Source organism: Rhea americana, unplaced genomic scaffold (assembly GCF_003343005.1).
Source record: "Rhea americana isolate MKP2758 unplaced genomic scaffold, rheAme1 scaffold_63, whole genome shotgun sequence".
NCBI lineage: Eukaryota > Metazoa > Chordata > Aves > Rheiformes > Rheidae > Rhea > Rhea americana.
In genome coordinates this window covers 35,019-52,069 of record NW_028186790.1, presented here as the reverse complement: position 1 = coordinate 52,069, position 17,051 = coordinate 35,019, and the positions used below count along the sequence as shown (strand labels likewise).

The 17,051-nt window shown below is 42.0% G+C and overlaps 2 protein-coding genes across 3 annotated transcripts in view; both read right to left on the bottom strand.

Annotated features, from left to right (window-relative positions):
* CDC5L (cell division cycle 5 like) overlaps positions 1-4,737 on the bottom strand; it is a 37,220-nt gene extending 32,483 nt beyond the window's left edge. Inside the window, exons 1-2 of the mRNA XM_085320357.1 lie at positions 4,561-4,737; positions 499-602 (exon numbers count right to left, since the gene is read on the bottom strand). Of these exons, the coding sequence (XP_085176483.1) occupies positions 499-602; positions 4,561-4,605 (149 nt within the window). The 5' untranslated portion in view covers positions 4,606-4,737. The remainder of the gene's footprint in view (positions 1-498; positions 603-4,560) is intronic.
* A 2,374-nt stretch (positions 4,738-7,111) lies between these two features.
* On the bottom strand, positions 7,112-14,339 carry LOC146586950 (uncharacterized). Of its 2 annotated transcripts, XM_085320333.1 has the most exons (4): positions 14,243-14,339; positions 12,347-12,979; positions 8,899-11,419; positions 7,112-7,381 (listed from the first exon to the last, which is right to left on the bottom strand). In XM_085320333.1, exons 1-4 carry the CDS (start codon positions 14,283-14,285, stop codon positions 7,378-7,380), a joined length of 3,201 nt encoding a protein of 1,066 aa, XP_085176459.1. In that variant the 5' UTR covers positions 14,286-14,339; the 3' UTR covers positions 7,112-7,377. The 2 variants fall into 2 exon arrangements, with proteins under 2 accessions (XP_085176459.1, XP_085176458.1); XM_085320332.1 differs by having other exon boundaries at positions 7,112-11,419.
* Between the last annotated feature and the right edge of the window lie 2,712 nt (positions 14,340-17,051).

Below are 17,051 nucleotides of genomic sequence, written 5' to 3'. Positions count from 1 at the left end.
TTACTGTTACCTTTAGGCAGCAATATTCCGAGAAATATGTGGAGTTCAATATCTAAGAAACTAACTCTGATTCTTAAATAGATTCATGTTGCATTATTTGCATGAGTTTTATKCCACGGTTTTTGATATAAATTGAAATTTTGCAGTGCAATTTCTAAATATTGATACTCAGGCCAAAATTATCAAAAAATTGAAAATTATCTGYAAATTGTTTGACAATTTTACTTAATTGAAAATATTCATTTTGATTTAAAACACCTGTAAATATGGAAAAAAAATATGTATGTAAATTCAGTGATCCTGTACTTGAAGACATRCTATTTGGCTATTTTTACTCATATTCCTTTCAAGCAATAGGAATTTGGAATATCCACAAAAATGACACTCAAACAACCTAAAAATCATTGTTCCTCTGTGGGCATAAATTAATCTGCAGTAACCTCTAAATTCATAGTAACTATGAATATCACATTTCCAGTCGTGGTATTTCTTACTTACCATCTGGCTTTGCACTGCTTTGCTGATTTCCTATGTAATAAAGAAGCAATACGAGACCACTGGTTTTTGCCATATTTCATCACAGCTGCTTTCAGAATTTCATCCTTAAAACAAAAATGATTTATATTGTTATGGATCACCAAAACTTGCAAAGTGGAAAGACTGAGCTCAAGCAGAAGATAATGCATAGATTTCATAAAAAGTAGCAGTAGAAATGTAGACACAAAGCACTAATGCTTCTTTTCCACATTTTATTTCAAGATGAATGAGAATCCTGTACCAAGGGAAAGATAACCCTAGGCACAAGTACAAGCTGAGGGTTGACCTGCTRGAGAGCAGCTCTGCAGAGAAGGACCTGGGAGTGCTGGTGGATGACAGGTTGACCATGAGCCAGCAATGTGCCCTTGTGGTCAGGAAGGCCAATGGTCTCCTGGGCTGCATCAGAGAGAGTGTTGCCAGCAGGTCGAGGGAGGTGATCCTGCCCCTCTACTCTGCCCTGGGGAGGCCTCATCTTGAGTCCTGTGTCCAGTTGTGGGCTCCCCAGGACAAGAGAGACATGGAGCTACTGGAGAGAGTCCAGCGTAGGGCTACAAAGATGATCCGAGGGCTGCAGCACCTGCCCTATGAGGAAAGGCTGCGAGAGCTGGGCCTGTTCAGCCTGGGGAAGAGCAGACTGAGGGGGGATCTGATCAATGTGTACAAGTCCCTGAAGGGAGGGTGTCAAGGGGACGGGGACAAACTCTTTTCAGCTGTCCCACGTGACAGGACAAGAGGCAATGGGCAGGAATTGAAGCACAGGAAGTTCCGCCAGAATGTGAGGGGGAATTTCTTCACCGTGAGAGTGATGGAGCGCTGGACCAGGTTGCCCAGAGAGGTTGTGGAGTCTCCTTGTCTGGAGATCTTCAAGGCCCACCTGGATGCAACCCTGTCTAACATGCTCTAGGTGASCCTGCTTGAGCAGGGAGGTTGGACTAGATGATCTCCAGAGGTCCCTTCCAACCTTACTGATTCTACGAATTTGTACCCYAAAGGCCACTGAAATTGACAGAGATTAAATGAAAAATGAAAATTATTGTGGCCTACATCAGACCTGACAGAACTTTCAAAATGAATAATTTCAATGCTCTTATAAATGCAGTTTTTGATGGTTCTGTAGGTCTTTTTTAAAGSACAGCAATAAAGAAGTAGAGAGGTGTTTGTTTGTTTGTTAGTGACATAACATTAAAAAAAAAGGGGATAGATCCTCTGAGGTAGCTTGTTTTAAATCATGCCCTGAAGTGATTTTTTGCACATTTTAACACAAGCTCGTGTTGCGACAGAATATTTACCTATTGGTGGAAAAAGCTGTTAAAAACATACACCACATAATCTGAAGTTCTTCTATTCCAAACAAATCTTAAAACAAAACACTTAAATRTTCAGAATTAGAAGATCAGAAATTCTGATCCCAAAGCTTACAAGCTTATGGAGAAAAATACCTAACGGATTCAGTTACGATTACTGCAGCTTGGAGGCCAAGCTGTTTGTATATATCAAACTGTGCATAGAGATATGATCAAAAGCAAAAAAYTGTAATTATTGTCTTGTCAACCCATTCATCCATTCTTCTCTCCCCTTCTGCAGAGAAAGGAGTTCTTTATTTCTGGTTTCCTTGCTAGTCAGAAAATGGTATTTTAAATACTTCACAGCTATTCTTTACAGCCTTGTTGATTACAGATGTTCTTCTAAATCCAATAAGGATTTGTAGTTATGTTTAGAATCTGTTCAGCTGCACAATGCAGATGCAAGTCACCAATGATAGACACTCTGTCTAGCACAGAGAGCTCCCACAGCACACAGCAGCTTTAACTGTAAACTGATGCACTTTGGCTTCTCCTGCTACAGTAAATAGTTCATATAATTTATATGAAAAACCCCAAAATATATTATCAAAACTTCTATAAATCCTCTCTTGGTTTCTAAATTCTACTAGCTGTCATATGGCATGTGGTGGCCATACTGATGATCCTAGCAGACTGATTTGCAAGTAATCAGTTATTTTTAATGACCATCAACTAGTTCTACTTTCTGTATTTTTAATATTTTACATTTATATTACATTAATCATAAAGATATCAGCAAACGCAAGAGCTTTCTCTACCCTCTGACATACAAAAACAAGTGAAACAATGATCCATTTAACCCACTGCTGTTTCTCTAACAAGCTGCCAAAATTAGTCAGCTATGGAAGACAATAACAGCAGGGCAAGCACACAGTGGTACTTCCAATCCTACACTGACCTGCAATTCAACAGCCTACTGATGCAGAGCTGGTATATACCACAGGTATTTAAGAGAGCATAGGAGATGGACAGGCTGGAGAAYTGGACAGAGAGGAACCTCCTGAGGTTCAACAAGAGCAAGTCCTGCACCTAGGGAAAAATAACCCTAGGCACAAGTACAAGCTGAGGGTTGACCTGCTGGAGAGCAGCTCTGCAGAGAAGGACCTGGGAGTGCTGGTGGAYGACAGGTTGACCATGAGCCAGCAATGTGCCCTTGTGGTCAGGAAGGCCAACGGTCTCCTGAGGTGCATTAGGAAGACTGTTGCCAGCAGGTCAAGGGAGGTGATCCTGCACCTCTACTCAGCCCTGGGGAGGCCTCATCTTGAGTCCTGTGTCCAGTTSTGGGCTCCCCAGGACAAGAGAGACATGGAGCTACTGGAGAGAGTCCAGYGTAGGGCTATGAAGATGATCCGAGGGCTGSAGCACCTGCCCTRTGAGGAACGGCTGCGAGAGCTGGGCCTCTTCAGCCTGGGGAAGAGAAGACTGAGGGGGGATCTTATCAATGTGTACAAGTACCTGAAGGGAGGGTGTCAAGGGGATGGGGACAAACTCTTTTCAGTTGTCCTGTGTGACAGGACAAGAGGCAATGGGCAGGAATTGAAGCACAGGAAGTTCTGCCTGACCGTGAGGGGGAATTTCTTCCCTGGGAGAGTGACGGAGCMCTGGCACAGGTTGCCCAGAGAGGTTGTGGAGTCTCCTTGTCTGGAGATCTTCAAGGCCCACCTGGATGCAACCCTGTCTAACATGTTCTAGGTGATCCTGCTTGAGCAGGGGTGGGTTGGACTAAATGATCTTCAGAGGTCCCTTCCAACCTCACCGATTATGTGATTCTATGATTTATCTTCCATTACTTTTTCCCATTGTTTTTGAACTATGTAAATGTTTAGTGTCTACAGTATACAGTGGCAGAGTTCTACAGTTTGCAGCGTTCAAACCTCTTTTGGTTTGAACACAATTCCTAGTGAAATTAATTTGAAATCTCTATTTCTTGCATTATTCTTTTTCACTATTATTTACAGTTCTGAAAAAATGTGAGGGCAAAAACAGGACAGACGCCATCTTTTCTTTTTCTTTAGACACAGGGAAACATTTGTGCATTCAAACTCTGGCCTACACAGATTCTTTTGTCCAAAACGCTCCTGGTCGYAGATGAAGAGCTCATACCTATCTTCAGCATTTCTGCATTACGAAAGGTCTTCAAATGGAACAAACTCCTGGTCTTTCATATCAGAAGGGAGTCAGAACCTTGTCTGTACAGCGTAAGACAGGTTCCAGCCTAGAAAAACAACACCTCTATGCACAACGAGGTGCAGGCAGATCCGCAGAAAAGCTGGAGCTGCAACGAGGGCGATTTCTGCATGCCAGGGCCTACACACGGCCGAGCTTCCTCCCATCCCTGACGTGTAGCAGCCCCACCAGGACAAACAATATGGATTTGACTGTGTCGACGAGGCCAGGGGAGGAGGATGGGGGTCCAGCGTGCAGAAGAAGGAAGCCTACCAGAGCCGCGGTACCTAACCCTTTACTYCCCCGCTACGGAGAATTAAGGAAGATGCCAGACTCCAACCCCCCACCACTGTAAATGACCCTACTACGGAAGCCCCTCCGCGCATGCGCAMCACGGCCGCGCCAACAGCGCATGCGCACCCGCACAGGTTACCCCCCCCTCTCCCCCCCCAACAAGCAATCGCTGAGGAGGCCCCAGCCCGGGGGAGAGGGATTAGAGCGAATCGGCTCCTACCTCGGTGTTCCGCCACACACCGCCTTTAATCATAATCCGCGGCATCTTGGTGGCGAAAGGGCACGAAGTCCAGCAAAGGAAGAAGGGGTGAAAGCAGGGAAACGCCGCTCGTCACAGCGCCGCCGGCCTAGATCCCGCGCAGGCGCTGTCCGCGCAAGGGCGCGCACTCTGCGCAGGCGCAAAGGGAAGGCAGTAACGGCTGCGCGAGGAGCAGGGGGCGGCTTCGCTCGCGCACGCGCAGTGGCGGCGACGCGGGCTCGGGGGCGGGGCCACGGGGGCGGGGCCACGGGAGGGGGCGGGGCCCGGGGCGGACTGATTGTTTATTACGCTCTGACAGATTCCTAAACCAACAAAAATGGGGAAAGAGGGCGATAGGGCAGCGGAAGAAAGTAGGATTTCACCAGTGTTACTTTCACAGTGTGTTTTGCTAAATTAATTTGAAAAATACTCATAAATCCGCCTTTACACAATGCAGCCCAAGTGAAAAYTGGAACAGGGACATCCASATTTCATATATCCCCTTTGTTATCGTTATTTATTGGACTTTYATGTATTGTCATCTTAACTGCTCCAGATCTTCTATTAAATAAATAATAATAATAAAAAAAACCCTCAAAACTTAAGCTGAAGTTCTCCCACTGGGTACTAATGCACCAAGTTCCCAGTGCGTTTGTCAACCTAAATTACTTGTTATCATTTTCTAATCTACTGTTCCTGCAGCTGTTTCTGCTGTTAAAAAGTGGCAGCTGGGCTTGCAGGCATCTGGTACGCTCAGCCACGTGTAGGCCCTGGCATGCAGACATCGCTCTCGTAGCAGCTCCAGCTTTTCAGCCCTGGGCTTACAGATGCAGGACTACATCTCTAAACCACACAGAAATCAAGCCAAGCTCCAGAAAAGAATCACGCTATCTCCTTTTGATGCCCCTATCATATGCATGATCTGGGTCCAAGAAGCAATTCTGTCAGCTGGGTCTAGATCTTGTTAGGCTGAAAGGCTGGAGAGCCCTTAGCAAGTTAGCCTGAAGTTATGGGAACAAAATGAGCTCTTTATTTTAACYGCACCAACCCCTGGCTGAGTCCTTAAAGAAAAGCAGCAGCTGAGCAACAACCTTCCTTCGCCCTTCCTCCTTCACATTTCTCTCTGCCTAAGATAGTACAAGCCTTCTTTAACACTATTCTCAATTTATAAAAATTAAACACATGCCTTTAAAGCTGGATAGTGAAAGTTGAGATTTTTTTTACGGAAAAAAAGGAAAAAAAAMMCATCATCTTTACTAGAAAGTTTGGGGAGAGTTGATGAATGCACTATTTTGTCTCTGTGTCCATGTATCAAAAAGGCATCTTGTATATGAGATGACAGAAATATAAATTATTTGGTTTACAAAGACTCCTCCAGATAATATTTTTCTTTTAAAAGCACATCCTTCTGTATTTTCTTCTCTCAGTTCACCACAATTTCATAAGCCCAAGTGAAAGCTTTGGTAATAAAATTCACCAGTTTTCACTGTCCTAGGTGCACTAAACTGAGATTGAGGAAAACAGTATGAGACATTTTTACTTTTCAAGTTAAAAAAAAATACCGTGTCATATTTCCTTCCATGTGCTATAGATAAAACTGGTTATCAATATTGCAGCATGGTCTAACTCACCTATATTCATTTACTTCACCCTAAGTTTAATTATTCTTTTAGAAGACACATAGCAGATATAATGATCTCTATATATTTGCTCAAGGAGTTTGTCATTAATGTGATCTGCTATTGCATTTTACTGTTTTGTTCTAATTCAGGAGGTGTTAATAAAGAAAACCAAGCAAAAGTTTTGGCTCAAGTAGAAGACTTCATAGTAYGATTTAGGAAAGATTTTGCTTCTTTTTAAAATTCTGCAAGGACAAAAGTACTACACCTTTAATTAGCAAAAAAATAAAAATCAGAAATAGCYAATGTCCTTATTTTAACATGGATATGCATTTAGGTTTAAATCTCTCCTTGGCAGACTGAGAACCATTTCTAATTCCGTGAAGGACTGTGCATTTGCATTAGGAAGGAACTAAGAACAGAGGGGAACAACATGAGTCTTTAGGTGGCTGCCTCTAATAATAATAATAAAAAGAAATAGTGGGATTTTTTTTTGTTTGTTTTTACAAAGTTACCAAGCTCCATCTGAGAATGTCTTCTGTTCTCCTTACTTGCTACTTAAAGAAACTTCCAGATTTTACATTTTTGCTCTATTTCCCATCTGATTTAATTCACAGTATACTCACCCCTTACACTGAGCTCCCCTCTTCTCCATTATTTAAAACATACTTATAAACAGATAATTATGCTCTATCAGATTTAGTTTTCATAGTTTAATCCGATATACAGGCTTTCAGTTCCTGTCATTTTCATCTCTTTTCATCTGTTCTTCTTAATTTTCTTTAAATATGCGATCAGAATTGTACAGATATCCACATAAGAGTTATCCATGCCTGTATAATAGTGCTATTATTTCCCAGAAATGCTTTGCCTCATACACATTAAGACAATATACATTTTTTCACAGCTGTATCTAGTTCTTAGCGCAGTCATTTTAAAATCTGAATCTTTATTCTTTCATTTTGAAATGATGACTTCCCAGCTTATAGTCAAAAYATCCGTAACATCATTAAGGTTCATGGTCACTGACATATAACTGCCTGATTCCACTGAAACCAAGAACGAGATTATTTAAATTTCTTTGTTGATCTGGCCTTAAATGCATGCATCTGTTGATAAGTTTCAGTCTACTCTTCTGGAAAGTTGCTTTTCAACATTGCCAAAGAGCCTCTGCAAGGTATCATCTATATAAACGAAGAAAAGCATGAATTTCAGAACAGTAAYAGAACAGTAATATTTCATGTTAACATTCTCTAAATTAAGCTACAAGCTTACTCTAAGGTTTCATGGACTGAACTATAACATTAAAGGACAATTAACATCAATCCCTTGCCATTTTTTTTCCTCCACACAAGAAGACAACACTGCTGTTATAAATACCATTGAACATATAGGTAATGTTTTCCATACTGTTTCCATCAGAGTGTAACTCAAAACAAGCTTGACTACAAAATAGAGGAAAAATCCATCTCTCATTCTTCACCATACTGTATTTCTATTATATAACAACTAGTTTGGTATATGTCATTATATATATATCATTTCAGAGGCTCTTCATTTCATTTAAGTAAAGCTCTTAAATTAACAAAATAAGTTTTACAGTTCAAGGTATTTCTGAAGTTTCCAATGTAATCCAGGTAGTATTTGCAATGTGTAAGGAAGCGGCTGAATTAATGGAGATATTCTCAAAACAGACACTATGATTTTTTTTTCCCCTCTAAAGAGCACAGTTACTACATTTACCAGCCTGAGAAAAGATAAGGCATTTCATACTAGATTAATAKTAGGCATCCCTGTAAAATTCATGAAGATGGATTTGAGGTTTCTCAGTATCTTAGAAGATCTGATTAATGGGCAACATACCATTTTGTCAGTCTACTCAAAGAATTATCAAGAGCAATTACAGAGAAGAGTGTCTAATAAYCTTTATATTAATATACATATATATACATAGACTTTCATATCCCAGTGATTACGTACATCTTTGTTTCTACAATATTGTGAAATACGTTCTAATTTGTTCTCTTGCAGTTTTTGCACGAGAGCCCTGCAGGAGGGAATGGAACTTTCAGCAGAAGGGAGGTGGCAGTAAGCCTCCAACCATATTGTCATTTTTAATCCAAAAGTTACTACTTTGCAATATAATTGGCGCTCCTCTCCCTTTAAACATTCTTTCAGCTAAACAAGAGTCCAGTTTAGCTAACAAAAAAAAGCCAAAAAGATAAAAAGGTGACACTGAATAAGATGACCCTTTTATGAGCGTGTTTCAACTGATGAGCATAGGGCAAATCATAGCTCTGACCTCAGAGAACAGWAAAACTGCTCAAGTACGAAAGTGCGCCTCTAGGAACACTCCAGCACAACCTTTGCTGGAACAGAAGCTCTCAAAAGAGCCAGGAGCAAGACAATCTTGATTTCATTCTCTGGACCAAAACATCCACTACCAGCCATCATTCTGGGGACAGGGGATAATGCAAAACAATGAATAAATTCAAAACATGCAAAGCTCTCCARAATTGAGACCCAGCTTGCAAAAATCCATGCTTATGTCCCAGCTCTTAAATGTTGCCGTTTATGCTTTTCCAGAAGCTTTTTGGTAGGAAATGTGACACTGCACTTTTTACACTTGTACATTTTTTTATCCTTATGCGTTTTTACATGTTTTTGCATTGCATATCTATCTATTGTAGAAAAGGCACACCTTTGGCAGTGCAGTTTTAGATGAGTTAGCAGGTGGCGCTTCAGATGGCTAGACGTGCGGAAAGAAATAGTACACTGACTACACTTGAATGGCTTCTCCCCTGTATGAATTCTCAAGTGCTGCTTAAAGTTTCCATGGTGGACTGTGGTATAGCCACACTCTTCACACGTGTATGTTTTGACAGATAGTGCCTTTTGTTCATACAGGTTACCAATGGATGAGATTTCCTTATCAGAGTGTGAAGCCAGATGTCGTTTCAAGGATAGCCATTTGTCTGTTGAATAGTCACAGTTCCTGCATTTGAGACGCTCCGCATTAAAATGCACCATCCTGTGTCGTTTCAGGTGACTGGAAGTACGGAAGTTCTTTTGACAGACATTGCAGCTGTAAGGTTTCTCACCTGTGTGAGTTCTTACGTGTAGCTTAAGGTTGCTTAGAATGTAAGTTGTGTACTCACACTCCGCACACTGATAGAACTGTGGCTGACTTTGTGCTGCCAAATCACTTTCTTTGCTCCTCTGGACTTCTGTCTGTTCTCCACATGCTTCCAAACAAAGCAAGGAATGGACACTGCTTAAACCTTCTGAGGAACCAAAGTCTCTTTCAGGACACACACCTACATGGCTTTCATGATGCAATTCAAGATCSTCTAAATGACTATCTACACAGAGGCAATGGCCAAACTCATATTGATTCTTTACATGAAGACAGCTATGTCTCTGCAAATGGCTTGAAGTTCTAGATGTCTTATTGCACTCTTTACACTCAAATGGTCTTTCATGTCTATGTATTCTTAGGTGCAGCTTAAGGTCACTACAAGCAGCAGTAGCATAATCACACTGTTTACACTTGTACATTTTGAATGAAGACAAATTGGAAGGCCATGTATCCTTAAAGTTTTCTACAAATTTATGGTATGTATCATCCTCATTATCATCTCTAACTTGTGCATGAGTGGCCTTAGGGCTGAAAAGAGGTTCCTCTTTGCAAATCATAGTGTCTGCTGCATATAACTCTGCAAGAACTTCTGATCCATTCTCTGTAGCAGGCAAACTGTTGCTTCCATAGCTGTTTTCAGGGAATTTCTCTCCAGAGCACATTTTCTTATTGTCCATGTCATCTGCCTGCATAAAGTCTAATTCTGAAACCAGCATTTTACACATACCTCTAGTTGGATGACCATTGTCTTTCTCAGAAATAGAGAGAGAAACGCAGTCCCGGGAATCACTGTCACCTTCATGTATTTTGCTTTCATGATATTCAGTACCCTGATCCATATAACCATTAGTCTGTTCATGAAATTTCTTGTGAAAGTTGAGATGTCCCCTACTATAAAACACTATGTTACACTCATCACATGCATAAGTCTTTAAAGGTCTTCGGGTTCTCTTTCTTGCACTTACAAATTCAATGAGTTGCTGCCCTTTGCATTTTTCCTTGCCAGCATGTAATCTTCTGTGTCTCCTTAATCCACTGGTGCTTGTGAATGCTGACTGGCAGAACTCACAGGTATATGGCTTAGCTCCTGCATGGATATAACTATGCCTTACCATGCTTGCAAAATATAATGAAAAAAAGGTGCAGAACCTGCACTTATACAGCTTATACCCAGCATGCCAGTACATGTGATTTAACATATAGGATAAGCTAATGCAGGAATAATCACACTGAGGACACTGGTATGGTGGTCTCTCTTTATGCCCCTTCATGTGATGGATAAAAATCCTAGGACTTGATGAAGCAAAGAAACAAATTTTACAGGAAAAAATAACAGGAACACCCAGAGGGGTAAAGTCCCTTTCAATTTTGATGAAAAACTTCTTGTATTTACTTTCTCTTTTCTTGATTTCAGATTTTCTTTCTTCAGTTCTTCTATGCCTTCTTTTTCTAGCATTCATTTTATTTCTTCTTGCCTTTTGCAACCTGGTAATTTTCTTATGAAGCTTAAGGTGATGTTTAAGATTGGCAGAAAAGAAGAAGGCTCTTTTACAAAAGCAGCATTTATATTTCTTTTTATCTTTATGAGCTGAGTAAACATGCTTCCTTAGAAGTGCAGTACATTTATATACAGAACTACAAAACCTGCATTTCAAATTTAACTTTTCATGCTTATTTATAGAACAAGATCCCTTAGAAAGAGGTTTTATGCTCACACTGCTACTTAGCCATGAAAAACCTTCTTGCTGGCCTTGTAATTCTTTTGGGCTTGCAAGAGGAGAAATTAGATTTTGTTGCTGATCTGTTTTCTTAGAAAATGGAGTTAACGACTGATAAATATGCTCTCCAGAAGCATTTGATTCAGCACAAAGAGAAGCATTCATCTCCACAGTCCCTATATCTTTTAGCAATTCTTCCGAATTAGGAGAAAATCCATTAATAATTTGAGCAGAACTACTAAAGGTAAGCTTCAGTTCTTCTCTCAAGTCATACTTCAAAAGAGAATTCTGAGTTTCATCTTCAGATTTGCTGCTCTTTCTTGTTCTGTTAACTTCATTATTTCTATGTTTTGAAGAATCAGTATCTAGAAAAGAAAGCAAAGCACATGAATGAAATTTCATGTTAACCAGTGTTCATGACTGATTTGTAGTACTACTCTCAAATTGTCTACTATGTACTTATTTGCTCTTCATTCTTTTTACTTATTTAGTATTTTCCTACTTCAATTTCTTTTCCTCTGGTCACTTTGTTCCTCTACACCCCACTCACCCATCCTTTAAATAGTATTTTAGAAAAAGAAATCCTAATTAGAAGCTTCTTTCTGTCTATTTCCTTCTTTTGCATAGAGGTCTGAATTTCCATATCTCTTAAAGCTTTCAAGAAACAGTTTTATGCCAGAATTCCTATCAGGGCATTGTTGATGAACTTTGCAATCTGAAGAATGGAGCCTCAGCAATTAGCTTAGTTATCTCAGCAAACTGAGCACTGTACTTTTATCTTCTGTCTGTTAAAAGAGAAAGCGCTCTTGGTACTCTTCTACTCTACCCCACCCTTTCTGAAGGGCTTTGCCTGCTACAAGGAACGATGGAGTCAAAATACAAATTATGTTTCTCCCAGTCTCTGCTTATGCTGAGTGCAACTTTTCTCTCCCTAGTATTTCTACCTGTGGGAGAAAAAMCTTTACCCCAAGATTTTTTGTTTTCAGATGCTCCTCCCTAATGAAAAGCAGCCCTTTTTCATGCTGCACTAGACAGGAATAACACCAATTTTTTTGAAGTTTTACTATTTTTTCCATAGGGGTCTGTGAATGAACTAACACACTCCAGCCAGTATTCACTTTCTGCTGCATCTGATCTTAGTCTAGGTTGGAATGCTTATGCTAACATAAACATTTTTGGCATCCTTTCTATAAACTTTCCTAGCTACTTCAAACTTGAAATCTGCGTGATTTCTTCAACCTTTGCACTGGTATTATTAGCAAGTTACCACACTGGTATTATTAACAAGTTACCATCTGTTTCAACAGCTGTCTCCATCTTTGTGTGGATTTCTAGTTGTTTCTCTTGACAGCCATCAGAAAGAATGCTTGCAGTATTGGAAAGTCCATCTTTGTTTTCGGATGTTGCTGCTAATGTCAGCTCTGTATTGATGGTCTCATCTCTGCCCTCACTGCCAGCAGAGGAGAAGACAAGAGGAATCTTCTGAAAACTGTCATCATCACCACCACATTCCTGGCTGTCACTGGTTTCATTTATCTCTGCAGGGTCCATTCTGCAAGTTGATGTAGGCAATACATAATTTTGATTGTATTTATCCTTGCTTAGACCACACTTATCACCTAAAGAAAAGAATGCTGATGTTGATTTGTCACACACACTTTGCGCAACCCATTTTTCTTCGAAGTATTTTATATGCTCATCCTTATTTGAAAGAGTCTTTTCTTCCCAACTCTGTAAACTATTGTTTTCATTTGAAGGTATCAGATTGCTTTTTAAAAAACTATTATCTAAGTTAGCCTCCTGYTTGTCCTTTTCCTTCAGCCCAGGAAACAATGTTGCCTGCTCTTCACTTTCATCTTGGAGAAAATCATCATCATTCAGCACAAAGATAGTGATTGGGAGAACAATTTCAAAAACATCTGACCCTAAGAACAGAAAAAGAGAGTATTAATATTGCTTGGAAAACACCAAACACAACCGATTTTCTTAAGCCTACAGGTTAATAAAGAGCACACTATCCCACAGCTACAAGATACAGCACCTGCATTTCTTCAACTTTTCCACATACACCTAACAACTGGTATATATCATTGCTGTCTGCAGCTATGCCATACTGCAACACTCATCAGGCACAGAAGGAAACATGGTATCATTTACATGCGCTCTAGAAGTGCCTAGCATTCATTTATCTACAGAAGCTGTATAGATGCTGCAGAGCTCACTCTTTTATGTTTCAATTCTCAGCTAATACAGATGAAAAGATAATAGAGAGGAGAGGCAACAAAACACAGAAAGTGAGGAAAAAGGTTAAGTCATCAAAGCATCAAGGAACAGAAATTTGGTCTTCAAATCCCAGCACTATCTTCACGAGGCTCCACTATCGTAAGCCATCAAACTTCTTACTGCCATACTGAAAAAGGATCTGGAAAGACAAAACAAACTCCAAGACACAGACAAAAAGAAATATCTGACCTGTAGATATTAACTAGGGGAAAAAATAAAGTTCCCCCTCCCCCTTCTTTGTAAAACCCCCTTTAATGGCAGCTCTGCATATCTCCCCTCAGTGGATGCAACTAGGTTCATTTCCTTGCACGTTTTATTACTACTATTTGGAGCATGGTAAAAGGAACACAGAAATTCAGATTACTCGTTTCATCCACCTGCTCTGACTGCCCAGGCCTGAGGACCTGCTCTTCCACACAACACCACATACACCTGTCGTACTGCGCAAATACATCGCTGATTTTCCTTTTGCAGTAAATTTACTTTCTCGCAAGCCGAGCGAGAACCTCTGCAGCTGCCTCCCAAGCTCCTGAAGGACGCGGCCTGCAGGATTTACGTTTAAGCACGGACACTGTAATTCAATCAACACCGACCTGGTGCAGCACTCCCCCCCCCCCCCCCCCCCCCCACTGATGGCGCGTTCAGGTGACATCATGCAGGTGCCCTGTCGCAAAAACCAAGCAAAACCACACCAAACGCTGCGGCCGATGCCCACCCCCACTGACGCCGGGGGGGGGGGCGTGCGCATGCGCAACGCCAACGCTCGCGTGTCAGGGAGGGCGCTCCCCTCCCCCGCCGGGCCCTCGCGCCTCTCAGCCAACTCCCCCCCCCGCCCCGGCCCAGCCCGGCCCGGTTCGGTTCGATTCGGGCTCCGCTGGGTTGTTATCAAAGAAGCGGGCACCTACCGCCATCGCCCGCCAGCTCCGGCCCCTCCGCCTCCACCGACATCCCCCGCTCGGGCCCGCGCACTGCCGCCCCGCGCTGTTACGAAACCTCGCAGGACGCCCCGGTGGAGCGGCACTGCGCATGCGCAGCAGCGCGGCGAGGAGGGCGGGGGCAGGTGCGCGCGTGCGCACTGGGGACGGAGGCGGCCGCCCCCGCCGCTTGTGGCGCCATTTGGGGAGAGGGGAGGGGGAGGGGGAGGGCGGAGCTCTGGGTGGGATCTGTCTTTTCCCGGCAACTTTTACCTAAACTCAGACAAATGCCACTTCCTCCGAGGAGAGGAGTGTGCCTCCCTTGTTTTTTTTCACTATTGTTCTAATAAATGCTGCACAAAAGCAAACGGAAGGTGGGACAGGTTTTGCGCCTACTGGCCTGGAAGTTGTCCTTCTTGGGGTAAAATCACAACAGTGTTCATCAGCCATTGCCTAGTTTTCTCACACACCAGGTTGCAGACAGCACATTCACTTCTGTTTTTATATAACCATGCACGGGTCTGTTTTTACATAACCATACACGGGTCTGTCAGACCTACTTCTCAGTTGGGGCCTGCACTYGAGCTGACAGTGACTTCCAGAGAGCCCCCAAGAAAAGGAAATGTTCATGCAAAGCATCCTTATTCTTGGTCCCTTGAGAGTAAAATCTTTWAAAGGGTGAGCGAGATGTCTCTTCTTACAATATTTAATATATACAGGTGCAGAGGAGTATTTGAACATACTTTGCCTACTGATCTGATCTACCTCAAAAACAGGCTGGCTGCGTGGCCGGGCCTTGTTTGCCTTTTTGGTGGGGTTCAGTAATAGCCCTCAGAGGTTGCAGATAACCTTGCAAGGGAGTTTATTCCCACAGAAACCTGGATTATCTTCAATATCTGAGTTGTTCCATGGACAATGTGGGAAGGGGGCAGGTTTCTCCTGTGTTTTGGTCATCAGTGTTCCCGTGGTGACAAGGTGACACCACCCGGGCCTCTAAAAAAAGAGACCCAGRTCAGGGACATAATCCAAGCTTCAGTCACGGTTAACTTTCTCCTTTAGTGTCCACAGCATCCCCTACTCCTTTTCCTTTATAAAACAACAAATTCACCTAGATAAATGCCTGATTTAGGTGTTTAACTACAGCCTCATCTCCAGGAGTTTAATGGGGCTTTACTTATGTTTCAGTAGGAATTTGTGTGTGTACTGACACAAACCCCTTTTCTATGGGAGTTCCCATGATGCTTTGTCACTTATTTAGCCAATTTACCGACTCCGCACAAACGTTATCATCACTTAGAGGAATTAATAGATTGACTCTTGCATAGCTGTAGTGTTAGCAATCCATTCCATTTTTCTACTCACCCCTTCCTTTGAGGTCAACATGCTAGGTGGAAAGTCCACTGTATTCCCTTTGAAGCACACTGAGTTTTCACTTCTTTATATTTTAAATAGGATCCATTATTCAAACACTTTTCTCTGGGCAAGGGAAAAGTAGCAGAGCACTGGTGTAAACCAGCACAGTTGCTAGACCAGTAGCATCTCGGGTCGGGTGCACAGTCCCTACACTCATAAATTATTTCTACCCCCATAGGGATGTATTTCAACCTTTCAGATGTTCTCTTTTAAGGGACCAATACAATCTACTTTCCAAGTTTCCCAGAGTAGTTAATTTTTCCCTGAGACTGGCAAGCTGTTGTCATTTTGGCTTGTACTGAACAGTTGTCTGACAAAAATGGAATGAGTCTACAACTGTTTGGTGAGCACTTCTGTCTCAGGCCATCCTCTTCTTGCAACCTGGTGAAGTAAATCTGAACTCAGTGAGCTCTGTCCGTTCATGTAACCACTTCCTTGGCCATTCTACCTCCAAATTTATTGTGAATTTATTCTAGTCAAATGGTCAATCATCTGATTTCACTTTACCTCAGGGTTTTTAGGTTTTTGGTGGACAGAGGCATGGCCTATGGATATATTCTTCAGCTGAGCTATATCCTAACTCTCTCCAGTGTTGTATTTCCCCATACATCTCTACCATTTTCTTGCCATATTTTTTTTCACCCAGTTCTCCACCCCCTGTGTGGCATCGGCCCATACAGCATTGGAGTCGCTAGAGATGCCAGGGTCTCCTTGCTCCAGGGCCATCTCCAAAGGGGGCCAAGCCATCCACTGCCTCTGCGAAACCTTTTCTGCTTCACTGGAGCAGCAGCTCTGCCTCTTCCTTGTTTCACCACTTGGCGCTCCTCTCTGAGACCTGCACTTTTGCTCTTGTTCTGCTGTCCCAGGGCATGCATCAGGTATCAGAAAGGAGGGCAGAGGGACTACTCAATAGAGCTAATCCCAGTTTGTTCTGCCCTCTCTGATAATATGTTTCCTTCATTTGTCCCATCGCTTGTTAGCCACTGATGTATGTAGAAAGCCCATCACTGCACAGTAGTCTTTTGTACTACCCCTAAGGGTTAAGGGCTTTTGAGTTACATTGTTTTTTAAATGAAAATCAGCACATATAACTTGATTTCCTTTTTCTTTTTTTGAGTGAATGGCTCGGTAGTTAATGGCTTGTGTAGCTAATAGTACTTTTTCCAAGGCAATGTAGTTTTGTTGAGAGCTTTGCCAGGATTTAGGACTAAAGGTAATGGAGTAATTCTTTTTACTTTTGCACATCCTGTTGCCATAATCCCTATTGAAAACTCTTATCCTCTATACCTATACGTACTGTAAATGTGAGGTGGGTGGGTCACACAGATGAGAAAGCAAACCTTTCATTTTTTAAAGCATTTATTTCTTCATGATGTTTTGGTTCCAA